General features: G+C 39.5%; 1 protein-coding gene across 1 annotated transcript in view; it reads right to left on the reverse strand.

The window, feature by feature from the left end:
* Positions 1-17,504, reverse strand: part of fto (FTO alpha-ketoglutarate dependent dioxygenase) — a 142,064-nt gene that overhangs the window by 66,564 nt on the left and 57,996 nt on the right. The window contains 1 exon segment of the mRNA XM_044139077.1: positions 7,370-7,494. Within this exon segment, the coding sequence (XP_043995012.1) occupies positions 7,370-7,494 (125 nt within the window).

Below are 17,504 nucleotides of genomic sequence, written 5' to 3' on the forward strand. Positions count from 1 at the left end.
TTTACAAAATGAGTTGCTTTTACTGCCATGACTGTAATACCATGTATTTAAGAATTGTCTCCATTAGAAAAAGCTTGATTCTATCTATCTTTATTGTCATCATGGCAATCTTAGCAGCTCCCATCTTGAATGGAGGGCCTTCCATTGTGTAGCAACTTTCTGTCCCACCCACACAAGAATCAGGAGAAGGTTTGTCAGGGGCAGCAGGACAAAAGAAATGCTGCCACTCCAGGAATGAAGTGCCAGCCGATGAAGGTTTCTCTCCTTTTTGTGTGTGTGCGACTATGCATCACCACAGGGGTGCAACCATTAGCTGACAACTCTGGTGGGGTCATCCCCGACTGGGCACAGCTTTAACCTCTCCAGTCCTTTCTGGCCCCTGGTGACCTTTGGTTTTGATGACAGACTGGACTTTTTGTGTACCAGCAGCAAGCCCAGGTGAGGACAAGAAAGGATGACAATAGAAGAGAAGATAAAACCGACAGAGGCTTGGAGACGGGCCCAAGGGTCACGGGTCAAGCTGGACAGTTGAGTGATGAGTGCAGCTGTGGACACGTGGGCTGCCTTGTCTATCCTTTGGCTTTGCTGACCATGTCAGCTGATATTTCCTTTGTGCTTGGATAAATACCTCACTAACCCTCCAAGATTTAGAGAAAAGAAATAAACACAGGCAACAGATGTAGTACATCACAAATTGGTTGTGCTTCTGACATTTTGACCCTAAAGCTTCTTCTGTGTAGATTTAATCTTTTGTTTCCAATGGATAAGACAGACAAAATTACAAAAGTGTATTTGATTTCTTTAAAGGTAATTGATTTCACAAATGTTAACAAAAATCATAGTTACACTGTAAGTGCTCCAAAGCCTCTTCCTAACCTGCAAGACAAATGATATACATATTCATAGATGCTGAGTTTTTAATACGCTAAAGACGTGTCATTTATCACTAAAGCAAAACTTTTATTGTATGCCCTTCAAGCAACCACCTGTATTACCTGCCCTAGTCAGAATTAAGCCAATATCAAGTTGTTCTTCTTGGGTTTATGTAATGGTAAATCACCCTAATTTGCTGTAGTTTTCACACTAACAAACATGTTTTTAGCCTCCATGTATACACAACCCCACGCTGTCCAATCGAAGAAACAAAGGGAACAATAGCACAAATGAAAAGGTCTGCATTACAACGTTTAAGAAACGTTGTAATGCGTTAGCAACCCACGTCTCCTAAGGTAAACTGATCCACACATCCTAAGCTGTTCAACTGCTTCCGATGCCAAAGGTCAATCACTGGACTCACTCCTACCATCCAGAACCAAGAGATGGGAGGCTGGGGTTTGCCAAGTCAAGCACAAACCCTGTTTTAGGTCATAAACACCTTGGCCTGTCTCCCTTTCTTTTTCTTTCTTTCCCACCGAGGTGAGTAGGGTTTGCACTCAGTTAATCTTTCACTTCGGGCCAGCTCGCCTTTACATTGGGCCACGGGAGAACAGAGGAGGAGAATGAAAGAAGGGTAGTAAACGACAAGAGTGGATAAAAGAGCAGGAAGAAAAAGCCATAGAGAGGGCCAGATGGGCACCTTCACAGTCCATTTATCAAACCCAATGTGGCCCTCCTCTCCCCTCCCTGCTGCTCTCATGTCCTAAACCCCCATGTAATTCTGTAATGATTTTCATTATCATATAATGACCTTACAAAGCCTACAGCAGTTTGCGTGGTCAGTACAAAACCCGCAGCTGTTCACTTCAGTGTTTGCTTGGCCACTGTGACAAACCTTTTTCCAGTGCTGTTTTTCTGCTGGTTCGAACACCAAGTTCGAGGTTCTGTAGGGTCAGCAACAATTATTTTATCCAGAACTGTTTAAAAGTACTAAATATATGAGCATAATAAGTGAAAATACGACCTCAGAAGAAGTAGTAACTACTCTTCAAAAGCTAAAGAAAATGCAACTAAGAATAAAACTTAACCGTGACCACACAAATATGAAACAAGATCTATGAATTTTTCAAACCTGAAATGTCCCTGATGCCAAACGGATGTGCCACTTCCTATCCTAATAGGACCCCTTCCCTGGAGGTGGTATCTTGCTTCCTGTGTGGTACGCTAAACTGCTCGACTGCAGCACAGTCACTCACCCACATAATAATCCATCTATTTCCAAGGTACTCAAGGGGCATTTACCGAAGGGACAGGGAGGCCAGCATCTATCAAAGAATTTGCCATATGCATTGGGAAAACCCAGTTACCAGAAAAGCTCATAAGAATAAAAAAGCTCTCATAACTTTGTTGACTCAGAGTGAATGAATGGACTGCTTCTGCTCGCACGGCACGCACAGGTATCACTCACTCTGAGGGCCTATAAGTCACTTGTGAAGAACTACTGGTCAACACAGCGAATTCCTCTTTTTTTCTTGCTTCATGTAAAAAAAGATGCAGTAGAAAGAAGACAACAACAAAAACCCTTGCAACAAGCGAGCCTGGAAACAACGAAATGCCACAAGAAAAACAAAATCACCTGTTTAATATAATCTTACAATTAGAATAACACTAGAAATCCTAATTTAAAAAAGATTGCAAGATGCTTTGAAAAGATTTGACTGAATAAAGTTGACAAATCTCAATTTGTTTCATGCCTTGCTAAAGTGTTAACATCTGAAGAACACACAACTACAAACTTTAATATATTTGAATGATATCTTATCTGACTGACAAATACCAATCTAAATAGGTGACTTCTAAAAACAGTTGTAGAATGAATACACATTGCGCAAAATATTTTGACAAATTAGTCTACCAATGTATACATTTCTTTCTATTTGATAATAAAGCTTTTGTGCTGCTCTTTTGGCCCCCCAAAAAGTAAAGCATATCTTTACACATTGACAGTGCGTCTCACTTAACATTCCACATAGCTGTGTGTTTAGGTTTGCACAAATGCTTTCTGTTGACAACCACTTGACAGGACGACCCTTGTTTTTTTTAATAAGGATAGTGGAGACAGAGAACAAACACTGAGTGTGTTTAAAGGAAAGAGAAGGGTATCAGGAGCAGCCGGAGTTCAAACACATTGCGCGTGAGTCTTGCCCCCCACCAAAACTAATCTCATCAGTCTTCCACCACTGATAGAGTAAACGTCTGTCTGTCCAGCCGACAAGGACTGAGCATTTCCTGTCCCGGTCTGTGATGCTCGTTGTCAGGATCTTAAGGATTGCAGAGCAAAGTCTAAGGTTATACACAGTTAGTAGGTTTTAACTCCGCATTGTGGGTGGCAGGGGTCATGGTGCTGATGGTAGGATGGTTTCTAGCTTTCAGCACATGCAGCTGGAATGCACTATCAGTGGAGGACCCACATCAGCGCTGTGATGTTCAGGGCGTCGACACAGCAGAGTAAGGTGTGTGGAAACAGGCTGTTTACAATGCTCATCTGGATGGGACGGACCAAAGGGTCATGTAAAGGGGACAGATTAATGCAAAAATGGGCACCATGGAAAGATGAGAGAATCTAATTAGAGGGATGTGAACAAATACTGTCTTCAAAAGGTATTCTTACATCTTGAACAAATATTCAGATTTTCTCACATTAAAACCCAAAGCTTTGATGTATTTTGTTGAAAAGGACGAACATAAACTACCTTGTAACAGTGAAGACAGAAGGAAAGAAAGAGGGCCGAAAGGTCAATGGTTCACAACAGCTATTAGTTGTGCACCTGACATGTCTTCCCTTTACAGAAGTGTTAAGAGGAAATCCTCTTTAGAAAGAGGCTTTCTCAAGAGGCCTCTGTTATGTCCAACCCATGTAAGGGACACAACAAAAACATAGAAACATTTTTTAGTGAGACACTGATATTAGATCTGTTCAAAAGGACAATAAGCAGTAAAATATTTGTGAATCAAGCTCTAGTAAAAGCAGCCCATACCAGTGTTTTTGTATGTCCTTGCTAGCATTGAGGTAAAGGGTGACTGAGAAAATGAACAGCTAAAATAATACTGTGGGGGCCTTTCCTTATCTGAATGAATGGCCAGGGTTCTAATCCCTGTGCTCTCTGGTTTTATCAGGAGGGAAGGAAGTGAGTGGGCTTATCCGAGACGCACGTGTCGGGGTGATAGCTGCCAGGCCCAAGCAGGACAAAACACACACCAGCTAGGGCAAAGCAACTCCAAGCAATTCACTTCAGCTCTTTGGACAGAGTCGTCGATGAATCAATTTGGAACTGATGTGACTTTTTCTGGTGATGTTGTCATGAGCTGATTGCAGTTGGAGTTTGTGGGAAAAGCTGGTGTTACTCACTACAGGATGAATTTGTTTGTGTATTTTCTTTTCTTAAGGGCTAAAGGGTGTTAATTAAATATCTGATTATGTTGGATATTGGTTATTGAATGCCTAAAGAAATATTTGCATTCTGGGTTTTAACTCTTGATGCCAAAGAAATCTAATTAGTTATGGAAATTACTTAACTTGAGGCAAACCACAGCAAAATTTAAGTAAACACTACAGTAGTGTTCCACTTTCCCAGTGGAAAATACTATTTTGATTGTTATTTGTTGGTTATGATTGATGCTTAACACTTTGAGTATTGAGTACTTTTAGAGGATTATTTTGCAATCTATTTCACTATAGTTTCCCAGCCCTCTCTGTTTCCCATTGGTATTTATTTTACCATTTGTAGCTTCTCTCCCTTACTTCACTTCAAGGCCCCTTATACCCCACATCTGCAGCTCATTCAAGTAATCACACTCACCTGTTCTTCACTCCATTATTCTTATGTTGTGTTCCGGTTACCAGGTAAGTTGGAACTTGGAGCTGGGTTTGACGTCAGACCCAAGGAAAAAGCGTTCCAGTTAAGAAGTTGGTATTTCAACATGACAACGCCCATAGCCATTGTTTGCAGTAGCTCTTACAAAGATCGTTTTAAGCTTTACTTTCCATAAGCAAACACTACTTTTAATTTGTTCAGTTTAGAGTTGCAGGTGCTACATGAAACACAATGTTAGGCTTCCATGTTATTACTGGGGATAGTCAGAGGTGCTCCTACTTTCTCAGTGGAAAACACAACTTGTTAGGTGATTCAGTTAATTTTTACTACTGGGAAATTGGAATTTCCCAGTAGTAAAATTGGAATTTCCCAGTTCCAAATTGAATTCATTCCAGATTCAGATTCCCCGTTCTCAACCACTTCTGTAATTCCTGTTATTCCAGTTATGTTCCTAATCATTCAGCTTCTCTTTCACACTATTGGCCATTTTTTGGGGAGTGTGGGGGGAGGGTTGGCAGGGGGTCTGCCTTTCTTCTTTGTGTAAGACTTGAGCTCTAATATCATTAATCTACACTGTTGTCATGACTCTGCCTGATTACATTTGGGTCCTGCAAACCTACACATGCTGACATTATGTGCACTTGACATCAAGACGCTGCTGCAAAAGGAGAAAATTACAGCAAAGGGTAACTTGAAAAACAATGAAAGAAGCCTTTTCTATCAATGATAACCCGTCACTCTGTTTCCAATTCTACTGCAAGCAAGACACTGCATGGATCAGTTTTTGAGTTATCAAATGGTTTGAGACTTGTCTGTTAGTTTTTTTATTTCCTCAAAAAACTACAACAAAATTACTTAAAAATGGTAACGGCATGTTCTAAATTTCTGTGTAATTGAGCTTTTTTTTTTTTTTAAACAACCTGACAAGTTGACTCAGTCAATACAACAGGTCAACTGAGGAACTTCTTCCTTTCTTACTTCAAAGGAGGGTGAACTTATTTCAGATCAAGTAACATGCTGACATCAACTAAATAGTGCTTCCTCAGACAGGCTCCATTTTAGGGCTGCTGTAAACTAATACTTTAGTAATCGAGTAATCTATCAATTATTCTTATGATTAATCGAGTAATTGAATAAAATAAAAGATAAAGTAAAACATTGGTAAATCTAACATAACAGCAGTATTACTATCGCATATCAACATCAGTCCAATTTTTCACATTTGAGCTTCCCTAACAATAACTTTTCTGTAGTTTAGAAAATTAACTCGTAACAATAATAGCTCACTTTCCAAGTTAACCTGAAGAAAACTTATACAAAAATCTGAAATTATATTCAATTCAATAATAAAGAGGCATGCTCACAAATGCGCTTATGAAAAATTTCTATACTCCAGCTTTTTGTTTATGTATTCATCTTCAGTCAATTTAATATATGAATTCTCACCTTGCCCAGACATTTATAGCTTTATGTCAGCGACAGGATTTGACACCTTCGTTCATCACATACAGAAAAACATCTACCAGCTACGTGCCACCACAATGAGCTCCACCACCCATCTGTTGAGACTAGGATGATATGAAAGAAATTTTCCGGTTCATCCGTAAAGCTACACTTACGTTAATTATCTAATGTGCAGCTGCCTGCAGTGTTCAGTCTATGCGCTCACCTGTATAAATACACCTGCAGCGCTCTTCCCCGCTGTTCGCTTTGAACTGGTCACCAGGCAGCAGCTCCGGGAGGAGAAAAGACTACCGTACTCCAGGCATCGCGCCAGTTATTTTTAGGATGTTTATTGGTCCCCCGAAAAACAACGAAGACCCAGACATTATCATCAATCAATAAAATCCTCCCAGGTTGAACTTGAATACTTGATGTTATGCTGCTAATAATTAGCTCCACGCAACACAAGTAATAACCCGGCCGGAACACGGTGCGCTAAATAATAAAGTATAATTTAACAAAGCTTCGAGGCAGATAAATTTTCGGAATTTTAATAATTGAGGTACTCGAATCACTTGAGGAATCGTTTCAGCCCTACTCCATTTTGTCAGCAATATTGACACATGTTGATATAACCTCAATATATACTATGCAACAAAAAAGTTTTCAAATAACTGAAAATTCTGCTTTTTAGACTCCTTTGCAATCAACTAAGTTCCTCTTTTTACTCATTGATTGAAAAAATATTCACTCTAAAAAGTTAATTAGCTAAATTATTTCATGGGTTTTATATTATGAAGACAAATCCTTGTAATTTTTCTGTATCAGCGTATAAAACTTAATATAGAAAACAAACAATCACAAACATACAATGTGTATTTAGCTTAATTTGAACCTAAAGAACAAGTTTCGACTTTGGAGAAAAAATATCAATTTGTCCAAACTTTTTCAGTTTCCTGGGTTACTTTTTTTTTTAAAAGGTTTTATTGGCTCTAGTGAATTGACAGGAAAGTGGATAATGAGAGAAGGGGGAAGACATGCAGCAAAGGTCGCCAGGCCAGGAATCGAACCTGCAACGGCCACGTCAAGGACTAAGGTCTTCATATGATGGTTGTGCTTAACACCTGCGCCACCACAGCACCCCCTGTACTTTTAAAATTGTATATCATTGTTACCTGTCCCTCCATGTCTGCCTCTGCTGGTGCCTGTCTGTCAGGGCAGACAAAAGGGTTTCGGCCATTTCCCTTCGTCCCTCCTCGGCTTGGCCTTCCTCCTCCACAGTAGCCAGGAAAAGCATGGTCTGAAAAGATGTAAAACACAATTTTAAGAAAAATATGTGTAAAAGCAGCAATTGTGATCTTAAAAACAGCGAACAGAGAAATGACACCTCTACATCCTACAAAAGCATTCACACTATCTGGCTTTAATTAATATTAGCCTAAATGTTTAAGACCATGGAATTAGGTGGAAAGACAACCTGAAGTGATTCATACAACCCTTGAGCTTCTATTCTCAGTGTAGAAATTACACAGCTCTGAGCTGAGACTCAATTATAACATCCTCGGGATGGCAGCATACAGTAAGTCTAGTATAAAGTCAGTTTCACATCAGAGGATGGGCAAATTACACCCAATATTAGAGTGTGAGTCAATTAATCGCGTCCTGCACAGTGCAGTGTAATGTGTGAGTATCCCCCTGTTGAACATGAATTACAGGCCAGCTTAAAGTGTGACGTGGCACATCACTGCTAATCAGAGACATCCTGGCAAACCTTCGCCTCCGAGTCTTCCGCAGCCTCTAAGCTGGTAGAGAGGGAGTCAAACGAAAAAGGATCTGGCAGCCCAAATTAAATGCAGCACTGTCAACCGCACTCAAATCCCTCTTCCTCTTTACCCGTCACACATTTTCTCCCGCTCTGAATATCCTTAAATGCCTCCCCCCTTAGCCAAGCCTGAGAAGTGATGGATCTGTAACTGTGACTGACTCTGACGCCTTGTTAAGAACAGTCTCTTCCTGTCACATCCACCAGTCAGGCATGTTCATTTCTTCCCATTAACAGTGACTCCCCAACCCAGTCATCCAACCTTCCTTTCAGAAATACTCCACAATATGAGAGAACCTTCATTTCTTCTTCTCCACCTTTTTTTAATCCCTTTCTGACAATCCACCTGTCTGTCTTAATTCATGTGACGATGGCTTTGATTGTCTGCGTGCGTGTTTCCAAAGGAGACGAGTAATATGCTTACTTCCCTCTGCACCACGCAGGACAGGTGTCAAAACACGTAGCGGTGTGTGAATGATTACACCCAACTCGGAGGAGACACCAAAGATTACAATGACCAGGAGGAGAAAGGGCCGGCTGTACTCCCTCTGCAAACTGTGTCTTTCAGTTTGGATCAAACTCTGTCCTCCTGGGATGAGTGACGGGCTGAGAAAGTACCACAAAGTGCATTCAGACTGTATCACAGCCCCAGCTGGTAGACATCACATTGCCATGCCGCCTTTGTGATGCCCTATCAGCGTTTCCCTTGAAATACTGCAGAGCAAGTGAATCGTAGTTGATCTGAAACCTGCTCCAGTGTGATTCCAATCTTGTTCCAACTCCTTTCAAAGTTAAACTTACAAACAGGATGAACGGAAATAGGAAGGATTAACAAAACACGCTGGATAAAAGCTGAGGTATGTGATTAATACAAAAGTGTTGACAAGACATCAGCCCAAACCCAGAACTGTTAGGAGTGGGCTATAAATTGATTTAACTGATTAATCAAATTTCTTGTATAGTGAAAATTTCATTTTTGTAAAAATCTAGATTTTTTTTTCCGTCAACCCACTCCTTGAGATTCCGTAATTCAGAGGGATTGCAGTCCGCACAAGGCCTACCATGATGTTTTACAAACATTTATTTATTTGAACTTTTAATTCTGATCATGTTTTGAAAATATGTTTTGTTATTTAGAATTTTGAGGTGAGAAAAATCATAAACCGGATTTAGCATAGAAACTTTTTTTTTACTTTTTTTACTTTGCTTTGTTTTAATTTTTGTTTTTCACACATGATGAAAACTCAAAACTAAGTTTCACAGAAGGTTGGAACAGACCAAAAAAAATTTTTTTTTAAATAAATATTAATTTGAGGACAATCACCTGGTATAATGCTGAGTTAATTCTTGTCCAGTTTGCCCTTCTAGACGAGAGTATTGCATATATTGAAAAACTGGGTGGAAGGAAAACATGTGGCAAAAAAGGTGAAAAAGCAACCTTGAGAGAAACAGAAAGCAAAGTCCCTTCTAGAATTTTGTGGAGTCATAAGAGTCAGATCAGATTGAGGACATGGCCTACAACACTCACAGTTGTGTAGTTAGTCATGAACCAAAAGCAACGTTGGAAAAGTCAAACCTGGGTTTACTCAAAGACTGAAACATTGACCAAAATACAATTTTTTAATCAATCTAGAAAGCACCAAAAGAGTTCGTAGAAAGAGTGGAGAAACATAAAAGCTAAGTTGACTGAGGTTGAAGCAACAACAACAACAAAAATGCTCGCTTGAAAAGATTGTGAAGCCATAAATAAATTGAGCACAGAGGCAGCCACTGTGGAAACAGAGATTGCTCACAATATTTATGGAGGTGGTGATTCCATTTCCCAGCAGGACTTGGTAACTCACCACACTGACAAAAACTGCCAATACTTTGGCTAAAGATGAATGAATCAAAGTGGTTAATTTCTCCTTAAACTGCTTGACCGACAGTCCATAAATGGTGTATTTCTGAGAAAAAGATGAGAGAATTAGACCCCAGAATGACAAAATTTGAATTCTATTAAAACAATCTGGGTCAACTGGAGGTATTTTTTTAGAGCTTTTAAAGTTCATCAAAAAGAATATGAGTAAACTGTGTTCTTGCCACATGCAGCTTATTAGTGTGTTAAAGAAAAAATATAAAATTTAAAATAGTTTTGTGTTCAGTTGTCTGTCACATGAGGATACAACTCTGTTTTATTCCAAGAGTTTAGGAGACTTTTAATGTCAGTTATGTGTTTAACGTGGTTATGTGCACAGAAAATGACCGAAAAAACATCCTTGGATATAAAATATAAGGACATCATTAATGACTTTAGACTTCTAGAAAGTAAAACATGCAAAAGCTGTTTTCTTCCTTCTCAATGCTCAATTTTTGTGAGCATGGATTTGCATTTAATGTCTGCAGTAGAGGGCCCTCTCATGTGCATGTGTGATTGCGTGTCAGAACGTGTGCAAGTATGATCTTCTGTTTAAAGGACTCAGTGCTGAGAGAGGCCTTCAGGTTTAGCCCCAGGCTGATCCCCAGGCCATTTAGGCACCCCACTGCTTGTTTACTGGTCAAGCCCAGCCAAAGCCAGACCTCAGTCCTTTATCTTTGGGCTTATGTTAGCACAAATCAGCCCCTTCTTTACTTCTATTTACTCCACGATGACAGTAGCTGTCCTCACAGTCCACCTCTATCAGCCCAGTGCTGACCACAGATGTCCCGCTGACCCTGGCCATGTCCCGAGGTGAATCAGAGGACAAGGGGAACCTCCATACCTCCATCCCTGTTTCCCAGACCCCCAAACTGAGCTCTGTCTATTTTGCTACAACGTCGACATAAACATTTCCGTTCCTGTGCAGAGGCAGGGAAGGTAAACAAACACGCAGGCAAGCAAAGGTGGTGTTTTCGCTTGTGGAGAGAGCTGGGGTGATGATAGTGTTCCAAGCGGAGGCTGGCTGGAGGGTAGCCTGGGGCAGCTCACTAACACCTCGAGTCAGGACTGTATCTTAACACCAACAAGCATCTGTCTATTCCATCACATTTCTATCGTATAACAACGTGTCACTCATTCAACATAGAATAACACAATGGGAGGACTGTTGCTGCACACAGAGTGCAACATGATGTAAGGCTTCACAGAATAGCTGTCTCTGATTACATAATGGCCAACTAGTTTTGAAGGCAGTATTGTTTAAACAAAAAGATATATGCAGGCACTGAAAGTTTGCACTTCATAAAACTTAGCTACTTGCTGACTAGCAGAGTAGCAACACCTCAACGGAATGCATAAGATGATTTTTATTCAAGGCTGTCAAGAGACCCAAAGTATAGTAGAGACCCAGGCCGCAAATGCTCACAAACCTCAAAACTGACTACGTAATAACTCATTTAATAAAAGAGATTTCTAGACAAAAGTTGATCAATAAATGGTCACAGAATTTGGACTGCTCACATGTTCCATATCCAAACAGCATCTCTATGTCTCAGACTGTAATTTATTTGTGTCTCCATGACACTTCATAAAGACAAAGCTAAAGAACATGTCAGAAAACTGATTTTGCTGCCACCTTTGCTTTGTGCAATATTACTACCTCAAGCATGAACAGACTGCGTAATGTTTTGGCATCTCAACCAGATTTAGGTTTGAACTTTGAATAGACCATTTCAAAACATTTTTGTTGTTGTTTTTTGAGCTGTTCAACGGTGGGCCTGTTGATATGCTTCAGGTGTTTGCCCTGTTGCATTACCCAACTTGTCCCAGCCATGAAGTAAGAAATTGATGCCCAGACAGAAGCCAGAATCACAACTCTATTATTTATATGGCACTATCTTTGACTACTGGTATGATGCTCTTCATATGAAATGCTGCTTAAATGTTGGGTTTTAGTGACTTACAGGCTACATTGTAATTTTGGTGAACCAATGGTGAACCAATCACTTCTGGAGAGTTTCACCTCAGTTCCATGTTTTCTCCATTTGTGTTTAATGGTTCTCAGTTCGGTTCAGTGAAGTCCCAATCGTAAAAAAATGTTTTGAAACCCTTTCCAAGTTGATGGATATCTCCAACTTTGTTTTTAATATTTTTAATGAAAGTATTCAGCCTATTTTCTGTTGTCAGACTGGTTTTGCTTAAGCAACTTCTTGGTATGATAGCAGTCAGGCCTAAGTGTGGATCACCAAACTGGATAATCACAGATAATTCAAAATTTAACAATGAGGTAAATTACCTTTTCCACACACTGGGCCAGTGATATTGAAAGTTTACTTCTATTAATTGAAATAACTGATATCATCATTTGAAAACAGTTTTGTACTTTGGTCTTCTTTGGCCCCTTAAGTGTGAATTCTGCAATAGGGCAAATATTTATTCACAATGCAGAAGCACAATAGTGTGACACACGTTTTAGAAATAATGATATAGAAGCTCACTTTATGCATAGCTACTCCTAATTTCTGAGTTTTTCTCTCATCTGTCTGGCTTTGCTTTGCTTTGACTCTGCTTTCATCAAACTCCAGAGGCTGGACAGAAGTTACTGGATGGGACTAAAAGGTAAAGAGTGTAAAAACAAATACAAGCTACAACTGTTTATCAATTGTCTTTAGGTTAGCACAGTTTTACCCAGGTTTGGGACCTCCTTTATAAAATACATGGTTGTTGCACCAACTACTCCAACGAATAAGTATTTTTATTTTTTTTGATATGACTCCCAAAGACCATTTCAAATTTTATCTACAGTAAAATGCAGATTTAGCGTTCTTGTTTTATTTTAATTTTATCAGGCAACATTCTTCCAGCTCTTTTTGCCCATTTAACAGGTCACCACTTCACCAATGTGGATTTTTGCCACCATTTCCGACCAGCTGCTGTAACACCTGATTTTATTGGCCTTGGGAATGGGAGTTTAGCAGATTCACAGCTGCCTGTATCTTCCTCTCCCCTTTAATACAGGAAACCAATATCACTTTGACCACCAGTGGGAAAAAAAGCATCAGCCACCTTGCTCTGGGTAATGGATAGCTTCTGCTCACTGATATAAACAACAGGGGAGCTGTGATCCTGTCAAGGCCATTTCCAGTCAGAACAAGGGATCTGTGTGTGTTTGCTTCCTTCCACCGCAGAGTTACTTTGTGCTCTTTATCGGTAGAACAACTATAGTATCTGGGAAAGAAAGACACTTACACCACGTACCCTTTTCTAAAACAAAACACCACACTTATAAAAAAAAAAAAAGGTGTGTGGGTAACTGTATGTACATTATTTCTGTCATCTGCCTGCTGTCACAAGATCATAGATCATTAAAAATTTGGGGAATATCTTAGGGTGACCATATTTTCATTTGGGAAAACCGGGACACCTTTCAGCGGGGGGGGGGGGGGGGGGACCTGCAAAAAAACAGGACATTTCCTCACTTTCTAAAAATATCCCGGGACGCCCAGGACAGGACGTGAAATACGGACATGTCCCGGGAAATACGGACGTTTGGTCACCCTAGAATATCTGAAATTAAATTTACTCTACTTCCCAACGATTGGTTGATAATGTACGAGAGTATGTGCTCTCTATGTGTGTGGGGTTGTGTTTGTGCTTTGCCATTTCTCACACTGTAAGGCTAATTATTCCAACAAATACTACATTTTGAGAACCCACTGCTCCGAGAACCCACTGCTCCTTGGGACCCAAATCCCAGACCCCATAGAAAGGAGTGCTGTTTTGGGGGTTTAGGGTTAGGACCAAGGTCTGAATTGAATTGAATTTAGGTCAGGATTAGATTTAGGCATGTACTGATAGGGGTTAGATATAGGGTAAGGATTTTTAGATTGTGAAGTAGCACAAATGATGATTTATCAAAATTTGATACCACAAAGTATTATTCATTTAGATATTTTTATTTTCTCTTTGCTGCTACACAGTTTTTTGATTTTTTTATCAAACCTACAAGGGATACTCTTTAAATTCTTGTTCTCCTATATTCATAAATACAAGAATTTTAAGGATGGAGAGACCGATGCAGTTGTTTCTTACTCATTCTGCTGCATGTTGGCGCGCAAGACGTAACCAACAGCATCCGGTTTAGGATTTTCAAAATAAAAGCTCCTCCAGACTCAATACATAGAACGGACATATTTGATTATTTCTTGCGCGGCCCGGTACCAATTGGTCCACGGACTGGTACCGATCCACGGCCTGGTGGTTGGGGATCACTGCTTTCCATCACAGGGGCAATATGACACAAAGAAACTAACATAACATTTTTGCTTTTTGTTGGGGTTTTTTCAACATAGTTTTCTACAACCCACACTGATCATAAAAAAACCAAAACAGATTCAAAGACTATTGGCATTTTCATTCATTTGTTCATTTTAAAAAAAGTTACCTTTCAGAACCTGACATGGACACTGGGGCATTGTAGTTACTATTATTGTGTGAGTGTGTGTGTATGTGCATTTGTGAGAGGGTAACAGTGAGTGTGCTGATGTGTTCTTGCCATCTCCGTGGTGACAGAAACCAAGGCCTTTCTACTGGGTTGACCTCTGCAGGGTCTCGGGCGCAATCAATTACGTCAACTAGTAAAATGGGCTTTGCAAAACACAGCAGATTATATGGAGTGTAAAACATTAGAAAAATGTGTCTAAAACATCAGAGCAACTTGTTTGAAGTGACAAAAGGTTGGGGAGAAATAGAGACAGACCCGAAAAGGAGAGACCCCTGACATGTGATTTTGTTTGAAGGCTTTGTAACACACTCAAGTGGGCAGGGACGCTTTCTTTGACCCTTACGGCAGTCCATCTTTTGGGCAGAATACGAGCAGGATGGACGGACATATGGTTTGCACAGGGTCAAATGAAGCAGAACTCACAGGCTTTTGTGCTGCTTTCTTTTGGTGTGAGAAGAAAAGGCAAATCTGCTGTCAGGTTGCAATCCAACACACCCACAAAAATCATATAAAAAGTTTGCCATGACGTTTTTGTACTTAATTTTTGGACAGGTTTTTGTCTCTGACTTATCATGAACGGGTGTGGATTCAATTGTATTTAATGGCTCAATCACATAGGTCCTAGTGTGAACGAGTTTTCCAGGAGGGCGAAAAAAAAGGATAGTGCAAAACCTCCTGAGCGAACTGGCTTGAATGCGCAATCCATCCATCACAGTGAAGCTTTGAGAGGCCCTTTGACTAATTCAGGACAATAAAGACAGAGCTGGACAGAGATGTTTGCGATGAGCGCGACACTCAAGCACCTTCTGCTCTCTTAAAACCCCCCTTTCTCTCTTTCAGTTTATGAAAGCTGAGTCTAGATTCCAGCTAGATAGCAGATTGCGATCAGTGCCTCATTCTCCTGCCAGTAGAAAGCTTTTTGCTGACTGGAGCCAAAGCCAGTCTTTTTAAGCCCAAGAGTTACAGTGTTACTCACATTGCACCATACATCAGGTCTTCAAAAATGCTAAACCAATAAAATGAGTTTCCATCCATCTTGACATGCTCACGCAGAAGAATTTGGTTTTAGAAGAGGGGGAATTGCCCGCCGGGGCAGAAATGCACAGCTAACAAAGTTTTGATTGACTGCGTGGGTTCTGGGAAGTAGTGATTCTTCAGTTTTAGAATCTGGCTGCAGTAGTGAGATTTTACAGGCCTTCTTCAATGTCATGTATTACATCAAATGTGAATTAGCTATAGCAGTACAGTAAAAAAGAGTGACTGTATCTTAAGTGCAGCAGATTGGGATCTCTAAAATTATAGGTTCCGTGCCATGACATACTGTGCAGTCACTTAAAACTACAAGGTCTGAGCAATATTTTATAAGGGAAACCTGGTTTAACCAAAGCTAGGATTACAGTCAGAAGTATTAAACTAACCAAATGTTCTAAGGAGTTATCAATTAAATTTGTCTCAGTAAAAATGCATATATAGACCTTCCCATAATAGCGTTCTAAGTCATTTGCAATTATATCAAAAAAGAAAGCATTTTTCACAAAAGCTGAGAAAGGGTGACCATTTTGTCACATCAAAGAAGGGGATTGTTTAAAACGGAGGGTATGTCTGCAAACCTCCTGGTACAAAGGGATGTTTAGTAAGTTATACAACAAAATGCCACTACCATCTCAATGCCAGATATTTATAGGATGATCTGATGAACACTAGTACAAGTCCTTCATCAGCAACTATAAAGCGTAAACTAAATAAGCAAGGACTTCATTGATGGACTCCATAACTTGAATAAAATATATTAGACTGAGGTCCAGAGACAACTTTATGGAATGATAATGACTGATTGATAGAAACAAAATGCATTTGCTTGCAAATGTGGACCAGTACTATATCTGTGCAAAGAGTTAGTCTGTGGATGTTGTACCTGGCTTTATTAATTCCTAGAAAAAACAGGCATTTTTTTAAAGAGGATCTAGATGCCTTTTGTTGACAAATTAAATCTCGGTCAAGTCAAGCATGGCATGGATGAGAAAAAGATCCTAGAGGTTCCTATAGAAGCCTTAAAAGTCAACATCTTTGGTAGGATTTTTAAGAAGTCAATTGAAGCACAGAAGCAATCAAGCATTGCTGATCTATAGATTTTTTGAACATAAGAAATTTATGAATTCTGAATCTTACTTTTCAATCAAAATCTGTCATCTACAGTTTTCCTGTGTAAAAATAAATCCAATGCTTTACTGCATTATTTAAACTCCTCCACAGCTTTGATTGTTGAGTTGCAGACAATGGCACACATTAGTAAGCAGTTAAATATAACTGGATTATGAACTCACATATGCTTACTGTCTACTACAGTCTGGAATGAAATTCTCACACACTAATAGCTTTTACATTTAATAATGCCTGTTCAACAAAGCCGTATACATTCCTCAAAGATCTGGGAGAACGCTGATATAATCTAATTAAGTAAAAGGAATTAAGACTAAATATGGTACTCTTTGGACAGAGTTACTTCATGGATGTTATTACTGAAATAAATTAAAAATCTGCCATACAGTGTAGTCACGTCCAAGAGCTCAAACAGATCAAACTTTTTTTAATGTTTTTGTGTCTCTGTGTTGGCTCTCTGTGGTTGTATTTTTAGTTCATCTTTCCTCAAAAGAGTCGCTAATAAGAATGATGTTTGGTGGCCAACTTTTATTGCAAGTCTGCTTTATCTAATCAGCATTCGGAAACAAATCCCAAAGGATTTTTCAAACAATCTGTGTTCTTTGAAAACAGATTGTTTTCAAAGAACACGGGGAGATCAAGCACCTTATCAATTGACAGTTCTGGAAAGGCGGAAAAACAAAAAATTTAATTAATGTAGGTGATTTTTAATCACAGAATGCTTCTTGAATAGTTGCCCCTTAAAAAACCTGAAAGCCGGCAAACATACTTCACTTATAGATTGTAATCTAAAGGAAAAAAATTTAGATTGAGAATACTTACATCTCCAAATACCAGATTTCTTGAAACATTCACCCAGGTGCTTTTTCAGTCTCATTATGTTTTGTGTGTATGTGGATGTGTGAATGGTTCTCAGCCAGGGAGGTT

Source organism: Gambusia affinis, linkage group LG02, assembly GCF_019740435.1.
Source record: "Gambusia affinis linkage group LG02, SWU_Gaff_1.0, whole genome shotgun sequence".
NCBI classification, from domain to species: Eukaryota; Metazoa; Chordata; class Actinopteri; order Cyprinodontiformes; family Poeciliidae; genus Gambusia; species Gambusia affinis.